Source organism: Emys orbicularis, chromosome 11 (assembly GCF_028017835.1).
Source record: "Emys orbicularis isolate rEmyOrb1 chromosome 11, rEmyOrb1.hap1, whole genome shotgun sequence".
Classification (NCBI taxonomy): Eukaryota; Metazoa; Chordata; order Testudines; family Emydidae; genus Emys; species Emys orbicularis.
In genome coordinates, this window is record NC_088693.1 from 59,831,116 (window position 1) to 59,854,749 (window position 23,634).

Consider the following 23,634-nt stretch of genomic DNA (forward strand, 5'->3'; position numbering starts at 1 on the left):
GCAGAGCGGCCATGTGGTCCTCCATACATACGTTCGCCTCACATTATATGATTACCAAGCAGGCCAGAGACGATGTGGCCTTTGGTAGAGCAGTGCTCCAGTCAGTGGATATCTGAACTCCGACCCCGCCTCTGAATCTTAGGCTTGTGAGTCACCTGATTGGAATTGACATGAACAAGCACTCAAAGAAGAAAAGTTACTCAGCTTCTCCTAACTGTTGTTCTTCGAGATGTGTTGTTCACGTCCATTCCAATAACCACCCACCTTACCCCTCTGTCGGAGTAGCTGGCAAGAAGGAACTGAGGGGGTGGCGGGTTGGCAGGGCTCTATATTGAGCGCCATGAAGGCACGACTCCAGGGGGTGCCCAGGTTGACCCAATGGATGCTGCTAGGGGAAAAATCTTCCAGCTGCCGTGCCATCTTTCTGGTCACTCTCTTCTAGACACTGCAAGCGTGAAGTGTGCGGGTCACTTTTGGGCATGTGTTTACTGCAGGCCTCACAACTTTTAAACCTGGGGAGCCGCGGTATGCTGTGGCCCCAAGGAAACGATGGGGAAGGGGGAGGACCCCCAAAGAAACCTGATTGGAATGGACATGAACAATACATCTCGAAGAACAACAGTTACAAGAAGGTGAGTAACCATTTTTTTCTGGTCTCTCCAATTTTGGCTTCCTCTCCTCCTCTGCATGTTGAAGCAAACTCCACGCTTCGAACATTGCAAGAGCTGCTGACCCAACACAATGGCAGACTCAGATATTCCAATCCGTGCACACTTTACCTGATGGCTTGGTTTTTGGATGGACACCATCACTAGCGCAGGAACGCTCTATGGCGGTGTGAGATGTCCTTTTAAGCAGCAGGACAGAGTCCACAAGACACTCGTATCAAGCCAAGTGGACACGCTTCACTTCCTGGGTTACCAGACAGGGCCTTGTCCCTGAAGTGGTGGGCATCCCGCTACTCCTGGAATATTTCCTTTATCTGAAAGACTCAGGACTGACCCTCAGTTCCATTAAGGTGCATGCAGCTGCCATTAGTGCCTTTCATCTGCTGGTGGACGGTCATTCAATCTTTACACACCCATTAACTGTGCAGTTCTTGAAGGGCCTCCTGTGAAAATACCCTCCCATTCAACTTATCACCCCCCAATGGAACTTAAACTAATTCTCACCTTGCTAACTACCTCATTCGGACCTATGGCCTCATGCTCGCTATCTCTCCATGAAAGTCGCCTTCCTCATTGCCATTATATCGGCTAGGAGGGTTAGCGAACTCGAGGCCATAATGGCTAACCCCTGCTTCACTACTTTCCATAAAGACAAGGGCTCTTTACGACTCCACGCCAAGTTCCTATCCAAGGTGGTTTCCCAATTCCACTTCAGATTTACTTACCTTCTTTCCCAGATCTCATGCCTCGAATGAGGAAAGAAGGCTTAACTTGTTAGATGTTCAAAGGGCATTGGCTTTTTATCCTGAGCGAACAAAGACCTTCCGGAAATCTCCCAGGCTTTGTTGCCGTAGTGGAGAGAATTAAAGGACAAGCCATTTCCACCGAGAAAATCTCCAAGTGGGTCTCAGGGTGCATTACGTGTTGCTATCACTTATTGGGACGGTCCCCGCCTGAAGGGATTCGGGCCCATTCCACGAGAGCACAAGCATCAACCACAGCCGCATTCCACAACGTGTCTCTCACAGACATATTACTCCTGAGGAAATTCTGTGCCAGAAAAATAAATTCTGCACACAATATTTTAAAATTCTGCATATTTAATTTGTCAATAAATAAATGTGGAGGGTCCAGCATGACAGTGGGGAGCACAGGCCACTGGCTGCACAGAGATGGGAGATCATGCTGCATTTTCCCCTGCCCCCAGGACATGGACTTGGCAGTGAGGTTACACCCAGCCCTGACAAAGTGCAAAGGCCGGGGCCTGCCCCAGAAAAACCCCGGGGCCCTGCCCCTCCATACCAGGTACATCAAGATAGCAAGCGAGAGGGAGGGAGTCTTGCCTGAACCCCCAGCCCTGGCCCGCAATCCAGGTGTGGGGCAGGCAGGCTCAGCCTGGCAAGATCCAAATGTGGAGAGGCTTAGTGTGTGTGGGGGGGGGGGGCGGGAATCCGGGTGTGGGGTGAGAGGGTTCCGTGTGGGACAATCTGGGTGTGGGGCGGCTCCATGGGGGTCCGGGTGTGGGGGGATTCTGGATGCACAGGGGCTTGTTGGAGGGTTCTGGGTGCAGGGGGAATGGGACTCTGCGGGATGGGGGTCCAGATGAAGGTGGTTGAGGCTCAGCGGGTGGGGGGGAGGTCTGGGGCTTGGAATGGAGGTCTGGGTGTGTGGGACTCCGCCGGGAGGGTCTGGGTGCTTGGGCAGTTAGGCTTGGTGGGGTGGGTGGGTTCAACTGGTTGGGGCTTAGTGGGGTGGGGATCCAGGTGCGGGGGGCTCATCTGGGAGGTCCAGATGCAGAGAGGGTGGGGCTCATCGGGGTGGGGGTTCTAGTGTGGGTGCTCAGCGGGGGTGTGTGGAGGGGGTGAGGCTCGGCAGGGGGAATCTGGGTATGGGAGGGTCCAGATGTATGGGGGTTGGGCAGATGGTGAAGTAACCCCCCATACAGTAACCCCATCCCCCCTGGCTGAGGAGCGATGGGTGCAGGAAGCAGGGGAGAGGGGGTGCAGAGCTTCCTGCAGCCAGGGGAGGTTTCTGAGGGTGGCTCAGTCACAGCCCCGCCTTCTCCTTGCAGGTGAAGAGGAAGTTGGTCCTCCCCCATCCTCAGCCCAGGCTAGTAGCTGAGCCCAATGCAAGCTAGGTGTCACCAACTGAGGCATCCCCACCCCCACCCCCACCATGCACCAGCGCTGCCAAGGAGGAGCCTGTGACCGTTCTTGCAGCTTCCCTTTGCTTCCCTGTCAGAAGGCATTTTTCTGCAGGGAAGCAAAGAAATCTGGGGAGGACATGAATTCTGCATGTGCGCAGTGGCACAGAATTCCCCCAGGAGTAACATATGAAGTGTGGCCATGTGGAGTTCAGTACACACCTTTTCCATATACTATGCACTAGTGCATGATTCCACAATGGATGCTTCATTTGGAGCAGCAGTCCTCCGTTCCACAGTGTCCTCGCACCATCCTCCCATATAGGTACTGCTTGTTAATTGCCCTCAGTGGAATACAATAAAGGACCATCACTGGAAGAAGAAAACAAGGTTACTTACCTGTAACTGAAGGCAGTCCGCCGTACCCTTTATTGCCTCGGGTGAGACTATAATGCGGCACTACTTTGAAAAGCTCCAGCTTTGGGCATATGGTGCATGCACGTAACGCTCACTGGAATACAGATAGGAGCTATGCATCTCGAATAACCTTCGTTTACTGGTAAGTAACCTCGTTATCTTCAGGTACTGTCATACTGGTATGTGAGAACTGGGAATATGTGCAGGTCTTCATAGAAAAATGAAAGCTAATATTTTAGTATTGTGGTGATTTATCTGTAGAGTAGCTGACTCAACATTATATCAAGTAGATTCTCATAATTAGCAGTGTTTCAGCTTTTACTTTTTTGATAATAGTCAATGTAGTAATTGAATTGAATTTGCGAAGGGAAATCTGAGACTCTTATTCTTTCCCCTGTCAGATTGCAAAATTGCGTCAGCAGTTGCAGAGAAGTAAACACAGCAGCAGGCATCATCGGGATAAAGAAAGACAGTCTCCATTCCATGGTAACCATGCAGCCATTAATCAGTGTCAGGTAAGGCTATGCCACGTCTCAGGGCATTGTGGGAGTTAACATAATGTTAACTCCTGTGTGTTCCAAGTAGTGATTTTTAAAGAAAAAATACTGGCATATGTTTTGAAATACTTGATTACTGCTCAATGATGTATATCTGTGAAACCTTTTTGTCTTATGAGATGAAACTGATTTTCTTTAGCATGCTGAAGTGGGGTGTGTTTGTGTTTTTTCTCTAAATTAAAAAAAAATTTAAAGGGAGTTTGGTGAAGGAATATACTGATTTACAACATAATTTGTAAGGACTCTGAGGCAGAAGGATGATATAGTTAAGTTCACTGAATTAGAAGTCAATCAGTCTGGATAAATTTAATCTAATTCTATGAAATAATCTTACAGGTAAAGTGATGTGTCTAGGGTTATGAATTTGCATATAAAAAACTGCATAGAACCAGCCTGGTGGTATAAGTGGTAGCGTCTTGAGAGTGAAGTTTAGTTTCTTCTTGACTCTTGGGCACTGGGCAGTCCTGGGCTGAGTGCTATGGAGGGATCCCAGTTGTCCATCAGATAGACATGAAGGGATTAGGAGTTGATGTTGACTTCCTTTGAAAGGAGTCCCATTCAGTTACCTTTAGGTGGAAAGATGGTAGCTTGTGAGTGACTCAGGGAAGAATAGTGAATCCCCAGACACACACTGCAGAGGAAGGATGATGATAATATATTTACAAAGCATATAATTTTTCCTCTAGAACTGTAGAGGGTATGAAAATATCCATTCAAAAGTTCTTTACTACTTCTGTGTCACTAAATTCAACCTTGTGTTTAGGATGAAGGGAGTAGCATAGATGTCTTCCCAATAGGTGCATGTTCTTGTCTCTTACCACACTCTGATGAATTCCTATCATGATTTCTCAAAAAAACTTCTTTAAATTTTAGTTTCAGACATGTACAACCAGCTGAAGAAATTGCTGGAGTTGCAGATCATGATCTCTGCACATCTTAGATTTTCAAATCGGTTCCGTTTTGTATCTAGCAATGTGAATTTGACAAAAAGGTTCTCCTTCATGGTCATGTTAATTGTTCCTAATAGAGAGTTTCCTCTGACGGGTTTTCCCCAGGGTGCCACCTGGAACCGGGGTACCACTGAGCCCCTCTGACCCCCCAGCCTGGGCTTCCCCTCACACTGTGCTGCTATGTTAAGTTGCCAAGTCCTCCAAGCTTGCTCTTTCACCAGCCTACACACAGGTAGGGACACACTCAGCTGCAGAATTTACAGACTGCTGTGATCAGCTCATCATGGGGAAGCTACAGCTAAGGAACTGCCCAGAATTATACCCAAAATCATACCGTCATGTGCTGAACAGAGATCTGTACAGTGTAAGCTCATGAAATTTGCCCCCTCCCTCAATGTGGAGAGAGAATATACAACAGCTTTTTGCCCCAAGGTACAACTCCCACACACTGGTTTGTGATGAAGCAAAGGCAAATTTATTAACTACAAAAGATAGATTTTAAGTGATTATAAGGGGTAGCAAACAGATCAAAGCAGGTTACCTAGCATATAAACACAAGTGCAATCTGATCTTAATATACTAAAGAGATTGGATATAAGTAGCAAGTTCTCACCCTAAATGATGATTTAAGCCGGCTGCAGAGATTTTTAGGGGGCCAGCTGCCCTTGCTTGCAGCTTAAAAACTCCAGGTGTTCCTTTCACAGGCTAGAAATCCCTCTAGCCTGGGTCCAGCAGTTCCACCCCCAGTTCAGTCTTTGTTCCTCAGGTGTTTCCAAGAGTCTCCTTTGGGCACTGTCAGTGAAGAACCACAATGATGTCACTCCCCTGCCTTAAATAGCTTTTGATATGGTGGGAACCCTTTGTCTCCAAGCTTGGTTCCGACGCGTTTCAGTGGAAAAACACTGGTATTCCAAGATGGAATCCATACCAGGTGATATGGTCACGTGCCCTGGTAGTGTCATAGCAGCCATGACTCGGAGGCTGTTTGTAGCATCCTCAGGATGGCTCCCCAGTGGAAGATTAGCTTCTTCTAAGACCTGTTGTTCTCCCGAATGGGCCCTTCCCAGCCAGCCATCTAGACTGACAATCTTTTGCCTAGTGGGCATACCCCAGGTGAAAACACGTTTCTAATAGATACATAGACAATATTCCTAACTTCTTGTAGTGAGGCAATTGTTACATTTATTTTAGTGATGCAAGAACAGAATGGGATTGGCTTTTTAGGTTCAATGTTGATTTGGGCCACTACTTCAGCAAACCTTTGAATTTCTAGCTATTTTTAAATTTATTTTTTTACATGAATTTTTACTCCTGATGCAGTGGGTAGCACTGAAGGTGCTTGATGATCCCTCTTCCATTATTTGTTGTTTTGTCCTTTGGTTCTGCTGTTAATGTTGCAATGCATTTTCACTTTGGTAAGATTTACAGACCATTTTATGGTTTCTAGCTCAAATGTCTTCCCTCCCCCTGTATTTTGTTCCTATGAACACTGTTTTCTCTCCACAGTCTGTTGCCCTACCTATCTGTAAATCAAGCTAAGATGATTTGACACCAGTTAAAGATCTGCCCTCCCCATCTTTATCTTCCCCCAGCCTCAGACCTCACTACTTTATCTTCTCTCGCAGTCTCCCCACATTCATCCTTGGGACATTTGATGATCACACTGACTTGTTTGGCTCTTACTTACTGACCTGCTTTCTTGATTTACTGCCTTGGATCAGTCTGTCCCGTTCCACACTCCCCCCCCCCCCCCCAATCACTTCCTTGACATTATCTTTGACCAACAAAAGAATATAAATGTAGAGAAGCATAACATACACTTACTTGGAGTTATAGGATATTGGGGTCAAAGATTTTGGACATGTTTGGGAAAAACAGAAGTAATTTCCTACACTGGCTTTCAGTTATTTTTCTTCTTATGGAAAAGTCTAAATTTTTTCAAACAAGAAGGGCAGGGGTGGAAGGTGGAGAAGCAAGAGTTGAAAAAGTAATGACAACCTGAACTATGGAGCGGCTAGTGTTTTTGTTATAATATGGATGAAGATTTCCAAACTTGTGGGGTCTCCTGGTGTCTTTTATGATGTGCAATCCATCTAAACTCACCACACCAGCTGATGCAGAACAGGTGCTTCATTAAATAGATTACCTCTTTTCCAGGAGAAGTAAGGAAGACAGTACACAGTTCATGTTTCTCATTCCATAATAAAAGAAGTCGAGCAGGTTAGGAAAAAAAATTCAGTTTAAAATTGACCAAAATGAGGTTGGGGGGTTAGGAATCATGAGTTATTCTCTTGTATTTTGATCAGCTGTAACTGAAACACTGGGCCTAGGGGTTGTCCTTCAAGAGATCAGCACACAGCTAATCACAGCTCTATGAAGAGACTGTTTTTTGTTTTTTTTTCCCTTTAACAATTACCAATTTAAACCCCTTGAAATTGGAGGAAGACCTACTAGTTGTGTTGTGGAGAGACTTTTTTCCAACCCTGGAGAGTCCAATCTAATGTGCCTGAACACTTGAAAGTGACTCACACTTCCAATCACTGGCAAGAGCTCAGTGGGAGGGAGCGCCCAGTTGCTAGGACGAACATCCGGCAAATCCCAGAGCAGCACCATCAGTAAAAATTAGAATGAATACCAGGAGGGAGCAGGTTGATTGATTGTATGTACCACTCTCTCTGTTTCAGATTAACAATTACAAACAGAGGAAAGCTAAGTAATTGGAAAGTCTTAGAATAGAAATGGTGGAAAACGTCTTGAGTTTTTAAAAAAGCCCAGAAGATACATTATGTAAAACCAACCAAGTGAGCATTTGTAATGTACTAAATCTTGAAATGCAAAAAGATTGAGATTGACAGTAATGAAATATTTCTCTCTGTTTAGGCCAGGGGTAGGCAACCTATGGCACGCAAGCTGATTTTCAGTGGCACTAACACTACCAGGGTCCTGGCCACCGGTCCGGGGGGCTCTGCATTTTAATTTAATTTTAAATGAAGTTTCTTAAACATTTTAAAAACCTTATTTACTTTACATACAACAATAGTTTAGTTATATATTATAGACTTATAGAAAGAGACCTTCTAAAAACATTAAAATGTATGACTGGCACGCGAAACCTTAAATTAGAGTGAATAAATGAAGACTCGGCACACCACTTCTGAAAGGTTGCCGACCCCTGGTTTAGGCCATTCTCTAATCAGCCTATGACTAAAGCTGCACTTGAGCAAAGGCTTCTTCAGAGCATTCCACTGATCTGTCTAGCTTATGATTGGGGTACCAGTACCAAACCTCTTCTTGCTGTTAGAGAAGATACCACTCAGGACAGTCGCTAAAGTTCCTGCTGATGCAAGAAAAGGTCCTTCTTGAACACTGTACCATGCCTCATCTGCAGTTACTTTAAAAACTGCAGTGTGGATGTTACAATGTTTCTAACCCAGTATAGGAGAGCTGCAGAAACTTTTTGGAAAACTGCATGAATCTCCATTCTTCATGTGGAATCCCCTATGGGCTGCTGGTTCCAGGAAAATGATCTAGATTAAGCTGCAAGAAAGCTCATGTAACTCCTGTGGAAAATTTCCAAAGCAACTAGTGACTCATTTATTTTTTCCCTACTGCGGACGGTGAGAGACCAAAACAAAAAGCATAAGCAAGTATTTCCACAAAGTACATATGTCATGAACATACAGCTAAGGGTAGCATAAAATCCCTCCTTTACCTGTAAAGGGTTAAGAAGCTCAAATAACCTGGTTGTCACCTGACCAAAAGGACCAATAAGGGGAGAAGATGCTTTCAAATCTGTGGGGGAAGGTTTTTGTTTTGTCTCTCTTTGTTGTTCTCTCCGGGACAGAGAGGGACCAGGGCAGGAAAAATACATCTCCTAAAGCCATATCTGAAATAGGCATTTAAGATTACAAATTGTAAGTAATAGCAAGGAAATGCGTTAGGTTATCTTTTGTTTTAGCTTGTGAATTTTCCCTATGCTAAGAGGGAGGTTTAGTCCTGTTTTTTGTAACTTTAAAGTTTTGCCTAGAGGGGAAACCTCTGTGTTTTAACTCTTACTACCCTGTAAAATTATCTTCCATCCTGATTTTACAGAGGTGCTTCTTTTACTTTTTTCTTTATAATAAAGTTTTGTTTTTAAGAACCTGATTGATTTTGAGTGTCCTAAAAACCCAAGGGTCTGGTCTGTGCTCACCTTGTTTACCTATTTGGGTGGTATATTATTCTTCAGCCTCCCCAGGAAAGGGGTTGAAGGGGCTTTGGGGGATATTTTGGAGAAACAGGAACTCCAAGTGGTCCTTTTCCTGAATCTTTGTCTAACTCACTTGGTGATGGCAGCATACTGTCCAAGGACAAGGAAGAATTTGTGCCTTGGGGAAGTTTTTAACCTAAGCTGGTAGAAATAAGCTTAGGGGGTCTTTCATGCGGGTCCCCACATCTGTACCCTAGAGTTCAGAGTGGGGAGGGAACCTTGACAACATATACAGTGCACTCCTCTGCCTCACACTCGGAACAATTTCCCTAGAAGTTGAGTTGCAGTGCTTAAAACAACTGGGACTTTCATTCTACTTGGCTGTGAGCCAAACTTGAGTTCCTTATTGGAACAAATTCCTGTATATTAATAGTTTAGTGAGGGGAATAGTGATGGTTTAGTGGGGGGTGGGGGTGGGGGAATAGCATTTAAAGACTTAAGAATTTTGCCCTGTACATGGAATTTCACTGTATCCAAGTTAACTGTGCTGTCAGTGGATTCCCTTGAACTCTATATAGCTGCTTTGGATGCTATAGTTCTTAACTATTTCAAATACAATAATTTACTTCCTTTTAAATTAAGATAATTATGATCTCAGTGTAGAAAATAAATGTTAGAAATTATGGTAATTTCATAATAATGAAATGATTCAATGCTTTTTCAGTTTTCTGTACAAAATCAGTACAGATAATGTGTAGATCTCTCCAAACTAAGAAAGCATTTCCAACACCCTAAAGTGAACTAATAAAGTTTTGAAAACTAATAATTGTCTCAAACAAGCCATTTAGTACATTAAAAATTCAGAAGTGGGCCTCTGAGAGGATGTAGGTAAGAGTTCAAGGACATTGAAATTTAAAACAAAAATAGCATTAGTATGATGAATGCTGATATACATAAATAAGGTGTCCTTAATACTTTAGATTGATTTTTTGATTTCAATGGAATTAAATAAGCCAGTCTTTTGGTAAATATGAATGATTTAAAAATCATTCATTATCAGTGTGTTTGGGAAGTTGTTCCATTATCGGTGTGGTTTAACTTTTTTCCTTCCCTCTTTTGAGAAGAGTTGTTGCTCCCCTCTCCCGCTTTACTGTTTTAAAAACCTATGACAGGATTTAAAAACCAAGAGTTACAATGTAGGTAATGTATAGTTACAGAAGAAAATGGTGACATCCTAAATTTATAAAGTTGGACCCTGATTTGAGTTGTATAAGGTACAACTCTAAGAATATATTACATTTCAGTACATATACCTTAGTGTGTCTACGCTGCACACTAAGCATGGACTCTGACTCAGTTTTGAGCCCAAGCCACCCTTCTGTCCACACACAAATCAGTCTGACTCAAGTCAGCAAGCACTTAAGACTTGGGTCCTAGGACACTGCTGGGGGGTCAGAGCCAGAGTCGTCCTGCTGTGACTCGGGTCCAAGCCCTTTCATTTTGCACTGTGGATGCAGGTCAAGCTACATACTGGAGTCAGAAAGTCAGGGTAGTGCAGTATGGACACATTAGCATGGCTGTGAGACCCGGGTCCAGCAACAGTAAACCTGGGTTTACAGTACAGTGTGAATGGAGAGGGGTAACTAGTGGTGTTCCCCAAGGGTCAGTCCTAGGACTAATCCTATTCAACTTATTCATAAATGATCTGGAGAAAGGGGTAAAAAGTGAGGTGGCAAAGTTTGCAGATGATACTAAACTGCTCAAGATAGTAAAGAGCAAAGCAGACTGTGAAGAACTTCAAAAAGATCTCACAAAACTAAGTGATTGGGCAACAAAATGGCAAATGAAATTTAATGTAGATAAATGTAAAGTAATGCACATTGGAAAAAATAACCCCAACTATACATACAATATGATGGGAGCTAATTTAGCTACAACGAATCAGGAAAAAGATCTTGGAGTCATCGTGGATAGTTCTCTGAAGATGTCCACGCAGTGTGCAGAGGCGGTCAAAAAAAGCAACCAGGATGTTAGGAATCATTAAAAAGGGGATAGAGAATAAGACGGAGAGTATATTATTGCCCTTATATAAATCGATGGTACGCCCACATCTTAAATACTGCGTACAGATGTGGGCTCTTCATCTCAAAAAGATATACTGGCACTAGAAAAGGTTCCGAGAAGGGCAACTAAAATGATTAGGGGTTTGGAAAGAGTCCCATATGAGGAGAGATTAAAGAGGCTAGGACTTTTCAGCTTGGAAAAGAGGAGACTAAGGAGGGATATGATAGAGGTATATAAAATTATGAGTGATGTGGAGAAAGTAAATAAGGAAAAGTTATTTACTTATTCCCATAATACAAGAGCTAGGGGTCACCAAATGAAATTAATAGGCAGCAGGTTTAAAACAAATAAAAGGAAGTTCTTCTTCACACAGCGCACAGTCAACTGTGGAACTTCTTGCCTGAGGAGGTTGTGAAAGCTAGGACTATAACAGCGTTTAAAAGAGAACTGGATAAATTCATGGAGGTTAAGTCCATTAATGGCTATTAGCCACGATGGGTAAGGAATGGTGTCCACAGACCTGGGCTTAGCATGCAATATAGACATATCCTTTAAGGGCAGATTCTACTCTCTACTCACAGTATTTCAAAGAACCATTATGCTGTGTTACAGGAAGATGGGTGCCTAAATTGGTTCTGCCTGTAGCAGGAAGGGGAGGGACTGGAAATCACAGCCTTGGTGGCCAGTTTGGCCATAGTTTCTTTTTGTTTCCACCAAGAGCTATATTGATAGCCCTCATCCTCAAAAAAGTCCATCATGAGATGAAACTCCCTACCCCCCCTTGACTCTCTGGGAGCAGCTACAACCTTCCTTGTTAAGTATTAGGTGTGATGCTGGTCCCAGTCTTACCACTGCTGTTTAGGCGGTGGAGACAATCCTGTCCGTTTCTGAAACGTGCAGATATCTGAAATCTTCAAGGCAACTACATGGAGCAATCCACTTGTGTTTGTCAAGCATGGATTGGATTTAGCTGCTAGATTGGATACCAAATTTGAGAGAGTAGTGCTCCAATCTCTATTCAATTGATGTGACTTATTCCCACCTTCCTGAGAAATACTGCTTATCAGCCACCTACAATGGGATCCACACTGACACTTGAAGAAGAGAGAATGGTTAATTAGCCCTAGAGAAACTGTGCTTCTTTGAGAAGTTGTAGTCCATGTGGATCCCTGCCCTGCCCTCCATCCCCACTTTTTGGAGTGCACAGCAGACACAGGTTTCAAACTGCAACTGAGGGAGTGCTGAGGCTAGTCTTCCCTTTATGTTCCTCACATGGGAGCATGAGGAGGGTCAGGGTGCATGCTGATGGATACTGCTACTTAGAAAAGATTACAAGCTTGTGTGCATGGGGCTATATGCACCTACAAGGTAATTCACATTCACTACAACTTCTCAAAGAGCGACAGTTACTGTGGAGTAAATAACCATTTGTTATTGGTGTTTCCTCTCTTCTCTGTTTCCTTCATCTGCTATTCAACTTTACCACTTAATATTCAACTTTAACCACTTTAGTGCTTAAATCAGCCTTCCACCTCTCATGTTAAGTCCCTTCCCTCTGCTCCAAATCTTCTTTCCCTTATCCCATCGATAGGTGTTGGGTCACTGTGCAAGCATCTGCCATCTTCGTCTGTCTGAGGTGACACTAAGATTCACCTTCCCATCTGCTTAGATGCAATCCGTCCATCGCTTCCTCAGCTTTCTTCAGGGTCTCATTCCTACTACCCTCTTCTTCCATGCTGTCTTTGCCAGGTCTCCTTCCTTCATTCTCTGTATGTATCTGAACCAGCAAAGTCATGGTTCCTGGATTTTATTCACCACATCATGAACTTTGACTTTCATCCTAATACTTTCATTTTGAAATCTATTTGTGTAACGCCTCTTATGGGGCAAAGATGCCTCATCTCAAACACATGAAGGTGTTGAACTACCATATCTGTATCGCTAATGTTTCTGCACCATATAGCATTGCATGCCATTGTTACATACAGTTGGGCTTTTAGTCTCAGTGGCATACACTTGTCCTACGCAACCCCTGATACCGTATTTGATGCTCGTCCAGCACTCCCCAGTCTGCACTGTATCTCATGTTCAAACACATCGTCTTCTGTAACCCAACCGCCAAGGTACTTGAACTGGTCAGTCTGATTTAGTCTCATTCCATTAATCACTGTATCCAGTTTCTTGTAGCATCTCTTCTGACCTAAATGACCTCAGTCTGTCGTGCTCATTTTCGTTCCACGCCTACTCAGCTGATCACACTACTGGTTTAATATTTCCTCTAGGTCATATTTTGAGGATGCCGTTTTTGCTATGTCATCTGCATATAGCAGCTTCTCACCTTTTCCTACTAACATAGTTCATCAATATGATAAACAGCAGCAGACTGAGCCAAACCCAGCGCAATCTCACTTTCAAAAGGGTGTGTCATTCCAAAACATGTTCAGATAATTGTTTTGGTGATCTATCTAAGGCATTCACCATAGTTATTAAGTCCTCAGACTCTCCATCTTTCCTCGGCACTGGTCTGAGAATCCTTCTATGAGCCTTCTTGTATATCTTTCTAGGTCTATAAAAGCCCAGAAGCTATCCTCTTGGTCCCTTAGCCATTTTTCTATTCCTTGCTGAATTAAAAACATTGTCTCTGTGGTTCCTCGTCCTTTCCTAAAGCTGATCTGCTCTTGTTTGAGGTGGGGTTCCATTATTCTCCTAATCCTATAATCTCTAAAATGTGTTCCAGTAACTTCAGCCCTGCGACAATAGCTTTATCCCTTGCTAGTTTCCACATTCCTGGATGCTTCCTTTCTTATCTGTTGGGACCAAGAGAGACTTGCACCAGTCTTCGTGAATTCTCTTGTCTTGCCATACGGCTTTAACCCGTGGGGTCCCCAAACTGTGGTGCACGCCCACTAAGGGGGATGTGGAGAAACGTTTTGGGGGGGGGGTGCAGCAGGCACCGGGCCAGCCCCCACAGGGGGCGGGGAGGGAGCACCACCCAGCCCCACTCTGTCCTGGCCCCAATCCCACCCCCAGCCGAGGCCCCGGCTTCCACTCTCGGGCGCAGTCCCGTCTTCGGCCTCCAGTCCCATTCCTGACCCCAGCTCCCGGGGGGGGGGGGGGGGGAGTGCAGACAGATTACATTACCGGTAAGGGGGGGTGCAACATAGAAAGTTTGGGGATCACTGCTTTAACCACTCTGCTGGTCCATCTTATGCCTTTCTCACTCCCAAACTTCCACGAGGTCTGCCGTCACTTCATCAGGTCCCGCTGCCTTTGTTTTCTGGACTGCATTTGTCATCTCTTCCTCTGTTATGTCATGCTCAGGCCCCACATTAAGGTCACATGTTGGCAACACCACCCTAATGAGGATTACTTTGTTTAAGAGACTCTAAAAGTATTGTCTGGCTACACTGGAAGAAGGATAGGAAACACTGGATGTGGTTTAATTAGGCCACAATTTTATTCTTAAATTTCTGGGAGTACCCAGTGGATAAAAGTGTACAGTGCAGGTAATTCCATAATCATTTCAATGTATACACAGAAGTTTTCATCAGTCCTCTCCCTTACCGATCTTGGTCCCCGGCCAACGTGTTGCTGACACTTCACCATCTCCCTCCCTCCCCCCCCCCCCCGGTCAAATGAGGATTAAGGGGAGGCTATGGAGGGGGGGGGGACTGATGCAGCAGGTAGACATAAGAGCCCCAACTCCCCGCCCCCATTTCTACTCCTTTAAAGAATACCTCCTTTAAATCCTTTACCAATCCATGTAATGTGATCACTGTATCCCTTCCCTATGGAGTACCTGCACTGGACCTCCGCCCCACATTTACATAATGATTTGCGGCATTATAGCCTAACTCCAGTTTCATGTTTGCCCAACTAAGCCCCTCAACCTAACCTGCTGTGGGGAAGGCGAAAAAAAACCCACCTTCGCCTTGGCCAATCTGGCACTAAGGGTAAAAATCCCTTTACAGCCTTCCCCTTCCCCCCCCCCCCCCAAAAAAGAAAGGAGCGACTAGTGCAATGCCCATAGCAGATCCTGACAAACCCAGTGTAACACCACTCCCGAGGGTGGGTGCTGCTCCACCTGGTCCAGGTGAAAGAGGGCTTTTCCTGCAACGGCATGTATTGCAGGGGGGAGGACCTGTAGCTGCAGTCAAAAGTAGCTCTGTGGTGCTCTAGCCCTTAAAGTGGCACACACTTTTTCCAACAACCCAGACAATGGACCCCACCACTTAATGAGATTATTTTAATTTCTCTGGCACTTGTTTACTAGTACTCTCCCCAATCATTTACAAGTGACGTTATACTACTTTCCTTTTGTGTCTCATTTTTGCAATGCTGTAGATATTTTTGCCAGCCAACTATGGGTAGTGTACAAACTTTCTTCTAAATCCATTCTTTAAAATGCACATATTTTGTGATACATTTCTAGTGATCTCCAAAATTTCTATGCATTCTTGTATTTGTACTGTTGTCTTGTATTTGTCCAAGTAAGATTATAAGCTTTTTGAGATTGGAGCACTGTCTCCCTTTAAAAAAAAAAAAAAAAAATAGTGCAGTAATTGTTGGCTCTCCAGTAAAATGTGAATATGTGAGGTCTGAAAAAAGAGTACTTTAGATGGGCATTCCATGTCTTCATATCTAATATGTGTTGAGGAAACAAAACATAGACCTGTATTTATGTAATTTTTTTCTTCACCAGTTGTACTAAGTCAGTGTAAATTTAAAGTAACCTTCTGGAGGTACTTTTTAAGGAGAAAAAATAATTTCCTTTGCTAAACAAAACTACCTTACAATTTCAGTAAGGCTATGAATATACAGTAAGTGAAATGCAGATGGAGTGGAATTGAGTATTTTAAACTACATTTTAAAAAATACTGTTAAAATAACATTGTTTCCAAAGTAGAGCACTCACAAATCCAGGAAATCCCAGGTAGAGAGCAGGAAGGTATCTCTGAGGAAAATTTACTTCTCCAAATGGAAAATTTCTTAATATGGGCTATGGTGATTTTTATTATTATTACGAAAGGTTTTTCTTCATTTATTCCTTAATAACAATAAGCATTCAAGGTTAGCTTTCCTGTGTTGCGGAGCAACGTGGGAGCTGGAGGCAGACTGGGTAGTGGTCAGGGAAAGACTTTTCAAGATTAGGCGGCTGTTTAGAAATTGTCTAGTTAATAGTTTTTCTCCTGTTGAATATAAACTTGCAAAATCATCTCAGAACATCTGTTTTCATCTAAAGGCACATCTTTCGTCTTAACAAAACTAAGTTTGTGCTTTGTTTTGATAAAAATTCTTTCAGTGGAAAACAGTATTCTTTAAATTTTTTAGCTTTTTTTCTTAAGTATAAATCTACAATATTTATTTACTCATCTTCCCTTTGGTTTTCCAGGCTCCCATCCCAAAAAGTGTAATTGTTCCTGTTATACCCATAACCAAATCGACAGGATCACGTTTCCGGAACAGCATAGAGGGGCTGAATCAGGAGATTGAGATAATAATTAAGGAGACAGGAGGCAAGGAAGAACAGCTGATTGTAAGTATCTACTGCCCCCAAAAAACTGTTTTTCAAAATAAGCTTCTTTTTTTTTTTAAGAGAATTTTTCTTTTCACATTGATGACTTACTGTACAAACTTGGTAATGTAAATTTGCACATGATTAACTTGTCTTCTACTACTGAAGCAGAATAAAAAATTTCCTAATGATTAACTGTCTTCTACCACCACATGAATAGAAAATAACTTCCTTTAAATCTTTTGCTGTTCTCTTCATGTTTACAATGTTTACACTAATGCATTTATGCCATAAATAATCAACAGAAAAGGGAACAATTCTCTAAAACTTATTTTGGTGAGAATTGCTTTAGTCATTTTTATAGCGTTTGTTTACTTCTTTCTCCTCTCTCCCCTCCCCCCGCCACCCAAAAAAAAAAAAAAATCAGGAAAATTCTTGCCTATTTTGCATCAGAATTCATGGTTGTCCTTTTTTATAAGTGACTTTCAGAAGTAACTATTTCACACACCCAAGCCCAACCCCAAAAAGGAACCACTGCTGTTTTATATTAAATTGTTACTCTTCAGTGATTGCCTGGCTATGTTTTCATATGACTGTTTGTTGCCTTTTGGAAAACACTGTCCTCATGGCTTTCTTTAAGTGTATTGTTCTTCAAGGAATTTCCTACTCTCCTGAAGTCTGACCTATCCTATCATCTGTTGGAGTCTGTGTAGTACAATAATTCATCTTCCTCAGAATAGGCTTCTGTTATGTAGTGGACCGGGTATAAGAAACTTCTTAAGCTGTAAAGTAATCCCTATCCTGATGAGATGGGCAGCTTCACACACATGAAAAAGTATGATTTTTTTTTTTTTTTTTTTTTTTGGTAACAGCCGCAAGATATTCCAGATGGGCACCGTGCTCCCCCTCCGCTGGCGCAGCGCAGTAGCAGTACTCGCAACATGGATACCCAAACACCCGGTGGAGCAGACAGAGGCAGTAACAACAGCAGCCGTTCCCAGTCTGTGTCCCCCACCTCGTTTCTTACTATCTCAAATGAGGGCAGTGAGGAGAGCCCTTGCTCTGCTGATGATCTTCTTGCTGACTCCAGAGATAAAGGTACTACATAAATGGGCTCTACTGTTATGCTGCTCTTACAGTTTAGGAAAGAGTTGCACTATTCAGCACTTGGTCTTAGTATTTATTTCATTCTTTTTTAATAACGGGTAGCCACCCATATTCAATGATGGATTTTCCTCATTCACTGTTCTACCCCAAGATGTATACTAGGAGAAGGAGTTTTCACCTCCCTAGTACAGTGATGGAAAGTTAACTTTTCTTTTTCTTCTAGGCAACCTTATTTTCCCAATTCCTCCATGTGTAAAGATATCTTGTGTGCATGTGCGCTCTTATACACCTATCAGAGTTTGGTAATTGAGAGGGGGAAATTCTGATCAGAAACTGCTGCTTTAGCTAGATTTTAGAGAATGCAAGGACAATGCATACTATATTTCTCTTTTTTTTTTTCTGTTTGAGACTGTGAGCTCCAACTCTGCAGACCATGAGGTGCATGTTGCCATAGCTGCTACCAAACAAGCCATAAGGGTAACTTACTGCAGGCTTTTTGGGGTGTGTGGGTGTGTGCGCACGCATGTTGTTTTGTTTTTGTTCTTTCTTTTTTCTTTAAAAAAAAAAAAAAAAGAGAGAGAGAGAGAGACCCCTGTAAACTTCCTTACAAATATATTTTGGACATATGTAAGTGATGTCTACATGCTATTTGGAGCATACGGCTGATCAGACATACACTGACGTCAATAAAAAGACTCCTGTTGACTTCAATGTACGTTGGATCAGACCCATTGTGTGATTATTTAGTTATAGGTTTCCTGTTATCAGAACCCAAAGCTATTGCACATAATGCATAATTAATTTGTGAAACTCATTGTCATGGGATGTTGTGATGGCCAAAATATAACTGGGTTCAGAAAAGAACTAGGTAAGTTTATGGAAGATAAATTCATCAATGGCTGTTAGCCAAGATGATCAGGGATGTAATGCCATACTTGGCGTGACCCTAAATTTCCAAAATTGCCTGTTCTGAACACTATCCCTGAAGTTCTGGTACCGGCCACTGTCTGAGACAGGATACTGGATTAGATAGACCATTGGTCTGACTCGGTACGGCCATTCTTATGTACTACACACACATTTCTAAAAAATTGCCAGAGCACTCGGACGATTTGTGTTCATAAATGGTGAAGAAAAGACAGCCTATGGACAACAGTGAAAAACACTACCCAAACTCCTCTAAAAGTTTAATAAACCAGTGACTGATAAACATCAAGATGGAAGTAGTATAAATGGAACTTGCCATGGAACCTGTCAGTTTACCGACTTTTTGAAATTAGCCCATTATATAAGGTTACTTTTTGATGGCAACATCATGACAAATATTTTCATAAATTCTGTAGTAGGTTTAGCGACTTATGTTTTGATATGTCTTTATCTGAGACTGAAAATTAATGCTTACAAAAACCTTACTTAAATTAACTCACTGACGGGGTTTCTGTAGCCCATTCCTTTTTTCTTGTGTTTTATAGACTGAGAATAAAAGCATAGGGTTCCTTTACTTATAAGGAAAATGTCATCTTAACATGGGAATTTGTCTCTGTTCTAGTTATACCTTAAAATAAATCCCAGGAGAACATGCTATTAATAGCCATTTTATCATATCCTATCATATAAAACATGACCTTTAATGGGAGAATTGCACATTGTTGAATATTCTGTATGTTTAAACCGCCAATTAGAAAGTAGTGAATGCCTAATAGTAGAAAAACACACTTGCCTGTTACATGCACCCCCTAGCATTCTGTGCATCTTATTTGCTATATTTAATTTTTCTTTGATTACTAGGAACATTTAGATGGTAACAGTAAAAGGATTTTTGTTTAATAAGGAACAGAGGGTCCTGTGGCACCTTTAAGACTAACAGAAGTATTGGGAATCGTGGGTAAGAACCTCACTTCTTCAGATGCAAGTAAACTTGCATCTGAAGAAGTGAGGTTCTTACCCACGAAAGCTTATGCTCCCAATACTTCTGTTAGTCTTAAAGGTGCCACAGGACCCTCTGTTGCTTTTTACAGATTCAGACTAACACGGCTACCCCTCTGATACTTGTTTAATAAGGGTTCATCTCTTGCTGCTGCTTAGTCTTCACTCAAAGACTCTGTTTGTATCTCTAGGGTAACTAATTGTGTTGGCCTAATCAGACAGACCTGCTATATCAGGCCAACATGTGCTATCTCCCATTGATTTTGCAAGATGAATAAAACAGCATACTTGAATTCTTAATAAGCAAAGGTCTCATTTTTATAAAGATGTTACTAGTAATTACAAATTATAAAGCTTACTATCTAGAATATTTTCATAATTTTTTTCCAAAGGTTACTGGATTTTTAATACTGTGCTTATTAAAGTATCTTACCACTAGCTAAAGGTTTGCTATCACTGGGCTTATGAAAGATTTTATTTAGTAGAATTGAGTTCTGCTTATAATAAAATAAAAGATAAACCTTTAAAAAGAGGGGGAAATTACTTTTTTTTTCTTCCCTTTTATCTGTAAATTACCTGGCAAGAGATTCTGGTAACTAGGTGCTATATGAACATTACACTAACTAAAATTGGATTTCGGGTAAGCCATCTTAACAGATATTATTAACCTAAACTTTTTAAAGTGACTAGTGATTTTAGGGTACGTCAATTTTACGTTCCCCAACTTGAAACACCTATAAGGGATCTTGCCTTTCCCCCCCCCCCCCCCCCCCCTTACAGGGAAAGTGCTTAGCACTTTCTGAATATCAGACTCCTTTAAAGTGGTCCATGTTGGGCAACCAAAAATTGAGGCACCCCAAATCAAGTCACTTTTAGAAAGTATAGACCTGTTAAAATAGCCACTCTTCCAAAACTCGGCCAATTATACATTATTTTGCTTATTCAGCAACAGGAAGTAGGAGATGCAATGTAGTTCAGTAGATGCTTTATTGGAGCAATCAGAATACCTGAGTTCTCTTGCTGGCTCCACCGTTGACTCATTATGTGATGTTGGGCAAGTCACCTAACCTTTTTCCTAATGTGTAAAAATGGGGCTGCTAACAATTATCCAGCTTTAAAAAACATTTTGAGATTGGCAGATGAAAAATGTGATTAAAGACAGCACAGCCTTGAAAAATCTGAGTCTGTTGGGGACAATTTCCTAGAACTGCTTGACTAAAGGACTGGATGAAAGGCATAAATCCACATGCTCCATTTTCCCTCTTGCTTTTAATTTCCTTAATCTTTTTTCTTTAATTTTTTGTTTTTGATATGTGCCACAAAAATCTGTGTGTTGGGAATATTGCAGTTAACATATGGCAATCCAAAAGTTGTGTAAATATTTTGGTTTTGTTTTGGATCTATAGTATTTGTTCTGTATGTTGACAATCTAGAATTTATTTTGTTTGTTATAAAGAAAAAGATTGAAAAAATTGTATAAATAGTGTTAAAAAAGAAAAGTGTGATTAAAAAGTTTTAACACAATTCAGCAGCAACCTGTCCTGACTTAAGGTGCATTGCTGATAGACCTCAAATGAGACCTGTCCGGTCATCTTGGCTGGATAGGTTGTGATTAAGATTCAGATGTGGGACTGTAAAATTGGGGTGCTGTGGAACATATGCAGGGGTCTCAAAAGAATATAAAGGAGTTGTGGGAGGGAGGAGGTTGAGAGTTGTGATATATGAAGGAGTCCATCTACAGGTGGAGGAGAAAAATGTTCCAAAGAACATGGGTAACGGGGAATGGGAAAACTCTTGATTTAACTTTGTAATGTTGGTAATGAAGTCAGTTTGGATTTGTTTGTCTTTCTTTTAAAATAAGTGGGTTCATTTAAATATTTTGGTATATTTGAGTAATTTGATATTCTTTTCCCACAGAGAATGGGAACAACTCTCCCTTGCCCAAATATGCTACCTCGCCAAAACCCAACAACAGCTACATGTTCAAGCGTGAACCTCCTGAGGGCTGCGAGAAGGTGAAAGTCTTTGAGGAAAGTTTGTAAGTAGTTCTTCAGTTCATAAGAAATATAACATTTATCATTCAGGCTGATCTGACATCAGTTAATTTAGTTCAGTGTCTGACACAGAAACTGCTCCTCAAACAGTCTCTTAACTATTACTACTACTACTACTGTTAACATTACTACTTCTACAAGGGCCTCTTTGTAGTCCCATTTGTAGAACATGGTGCTCCTGGCATCGAGCTATGGAATTGTCTTGAAAAGCTGTGTACGTTGGAGGTGGTGCATGAGAGATCATCCTGCCCCATCCCCTTCACTTTCTTCGCTGCGAATGGAATTTGCCTTTGTGTCTGCGGGCTAGTTCTTCCCTTACTCTAGCTGCTTATTCTCTTGTATAGTAGGTTAGTATAGAGTAGCAGGGGATAGTGCTGCATACATTGCCTGCCCTTACCAAGGGAGTCTTTGACTCTCATTGGGACCATGTGAGGCCCTTATCCCTCTAAGGGCTTCAAGAGTTGCCCCCTCTTGCCAGTCATTCATACCGGAGATTGATCTCCATATTCAGTGCCTTTTGTGTCTGATAGAGACCCACTCGATATTCTGGTGTGAGGTTTGCTATGATTTGCACCCCACACTAGAAGGGAGAGACACTGGTGGCTCCAGATTCATATGGCTTCTCAGTGCCTAAAGCCTAATCCTCCAGTGGACCTATCAGTGGTACTGAGACAACCCTCTGTGCTTAAGTCCTCTTACACAGATACCAAGATGTACAGTACTGCTCCAGTCTCAGCACTGCCTTTTTCTGTGGGCTCGAGGTTGGGATTTCCTTGCCCTTCTACTGGTGAGAAACCCTTACCCAGCACTCCTTGGTGCTGCTGGCACTAGCTAAATCAAAAGATACACTAAAGAAATATTTTTCAAATCACCTCATACAAGTACTATAGTGCAATCTCTTAATTGTGAAAGTGCAACTTACAAATATAGAATTATTTTTACATAACTACACTCAAAAATAAAAATAATTTAAAACTTTAGAGCCAACCAGTCCACTCAGTCCTACTTCTTGTTCAGCCAGTCGCTAAGACAGACAAGTTTGTTTACATTTACAGGAGATACTGCTGCCTGCTTCTTATTTACAATGTAATCTGAAAGTTAGAACTGGCATTCGCATGGCACTGTTGTAGCCAGAGTTGCAAGGTATTTACGTGCCAGATATACTAAACATTTGTATGCCCCTTCATGCTTCGACCACCAGTCCAGAGGACATGCTTCTGTGCTGATGATGGGTTCTACTCGATAACAATCCAGAGCAGTGCGGACTGATGCACGTTCATTTTCATCATGCGAGTCAGATGCCATCAACAGAAGGTTGACTTCTTTTTTTATTGGTTCGGGTTCTGCAGTTTCCAAATCAGAGTGTTGCTCTTTTAAGACTTCTGATGGCATGTGCCACACCTCGTCCCTCTTGGATTTTTGAAGGCACTTCAGATTCTTAAACTTTGGGTTGAGTGCTGTAGCTATCTTTAGAAATCTTATACTGGTACCTTCATTGCATTTTGTCAAATCTGCAATTAAAGTGTTCTTAAATCGAACAACACATGCTGGGTCATCATCAGAGACTGCCATAACACGACATATATGGTAGAATGTGGGTTAAACCATGGACAAGGAGACACAATTCTCCCCTAAGGAGTTCAGTCACCAATGTAATTAATGCATTATTTTTTTTAATAAGAGTCATCAGCATGAAAGCATGTCTTCTGGAATGGTGGTCAAAGTATGAAGGGGTTTTATTAATCATGAATTAATTTTTTTAATCAAGTTAATTTGTTTTGAGTTAATCGTGTGAGTTAACTACAATTAATTGACAACCCTAATTTATATACTCTAAATATATCACTGTAACAGGGTGGCTTGCCCCTTTAAGGGCTAGAGGCCTGGGGCCAGCCAACCCTAATTATAAAATAGGAACACCTGAGTAGGATCAGGTGATTCCCCTACAAGAGCAGTAGGAAGCTGCAGAGAGAGGGAGAGAAACGAAGTAAAGGACAACCAAAGGAAGCTGTGGCAGAGACTTCAGAAGAGCTGCTGTGAGCAG

General features: G+C 42.1%; 1 protein-coding gene across 1 annotated transcript in view; it reads left to right on the forward strand.

The window, feature by feature from the left end:
• The window catches only part of FAM117B (family with sequence similarity 117 member B), a 78,240-nt gene that overhangs the window by 42,577 nt on the left and 12,029 nt on the right, over nt 1–23,634 (forward strand). The window contains exons 4-7 of the mRNA XM_065412913.1: nt 3,630–3,743; nt 16,381–16,524; nt 17,376–17,601; nt 21,454–21,574. Coding sequence (XP_065268985.1) covers nt 3,630–3,743; nt 16,381–16,524; nt 17,376–17,601; nt 21,454–21,574 — 605 coding nt within the window. The remainder of the gene's footprint in view (nt 1–3,629; nt 3,744–16,380; nt 16,525–17,375; nt 17,602–21,453; nt 21,575–23,634) is intronic.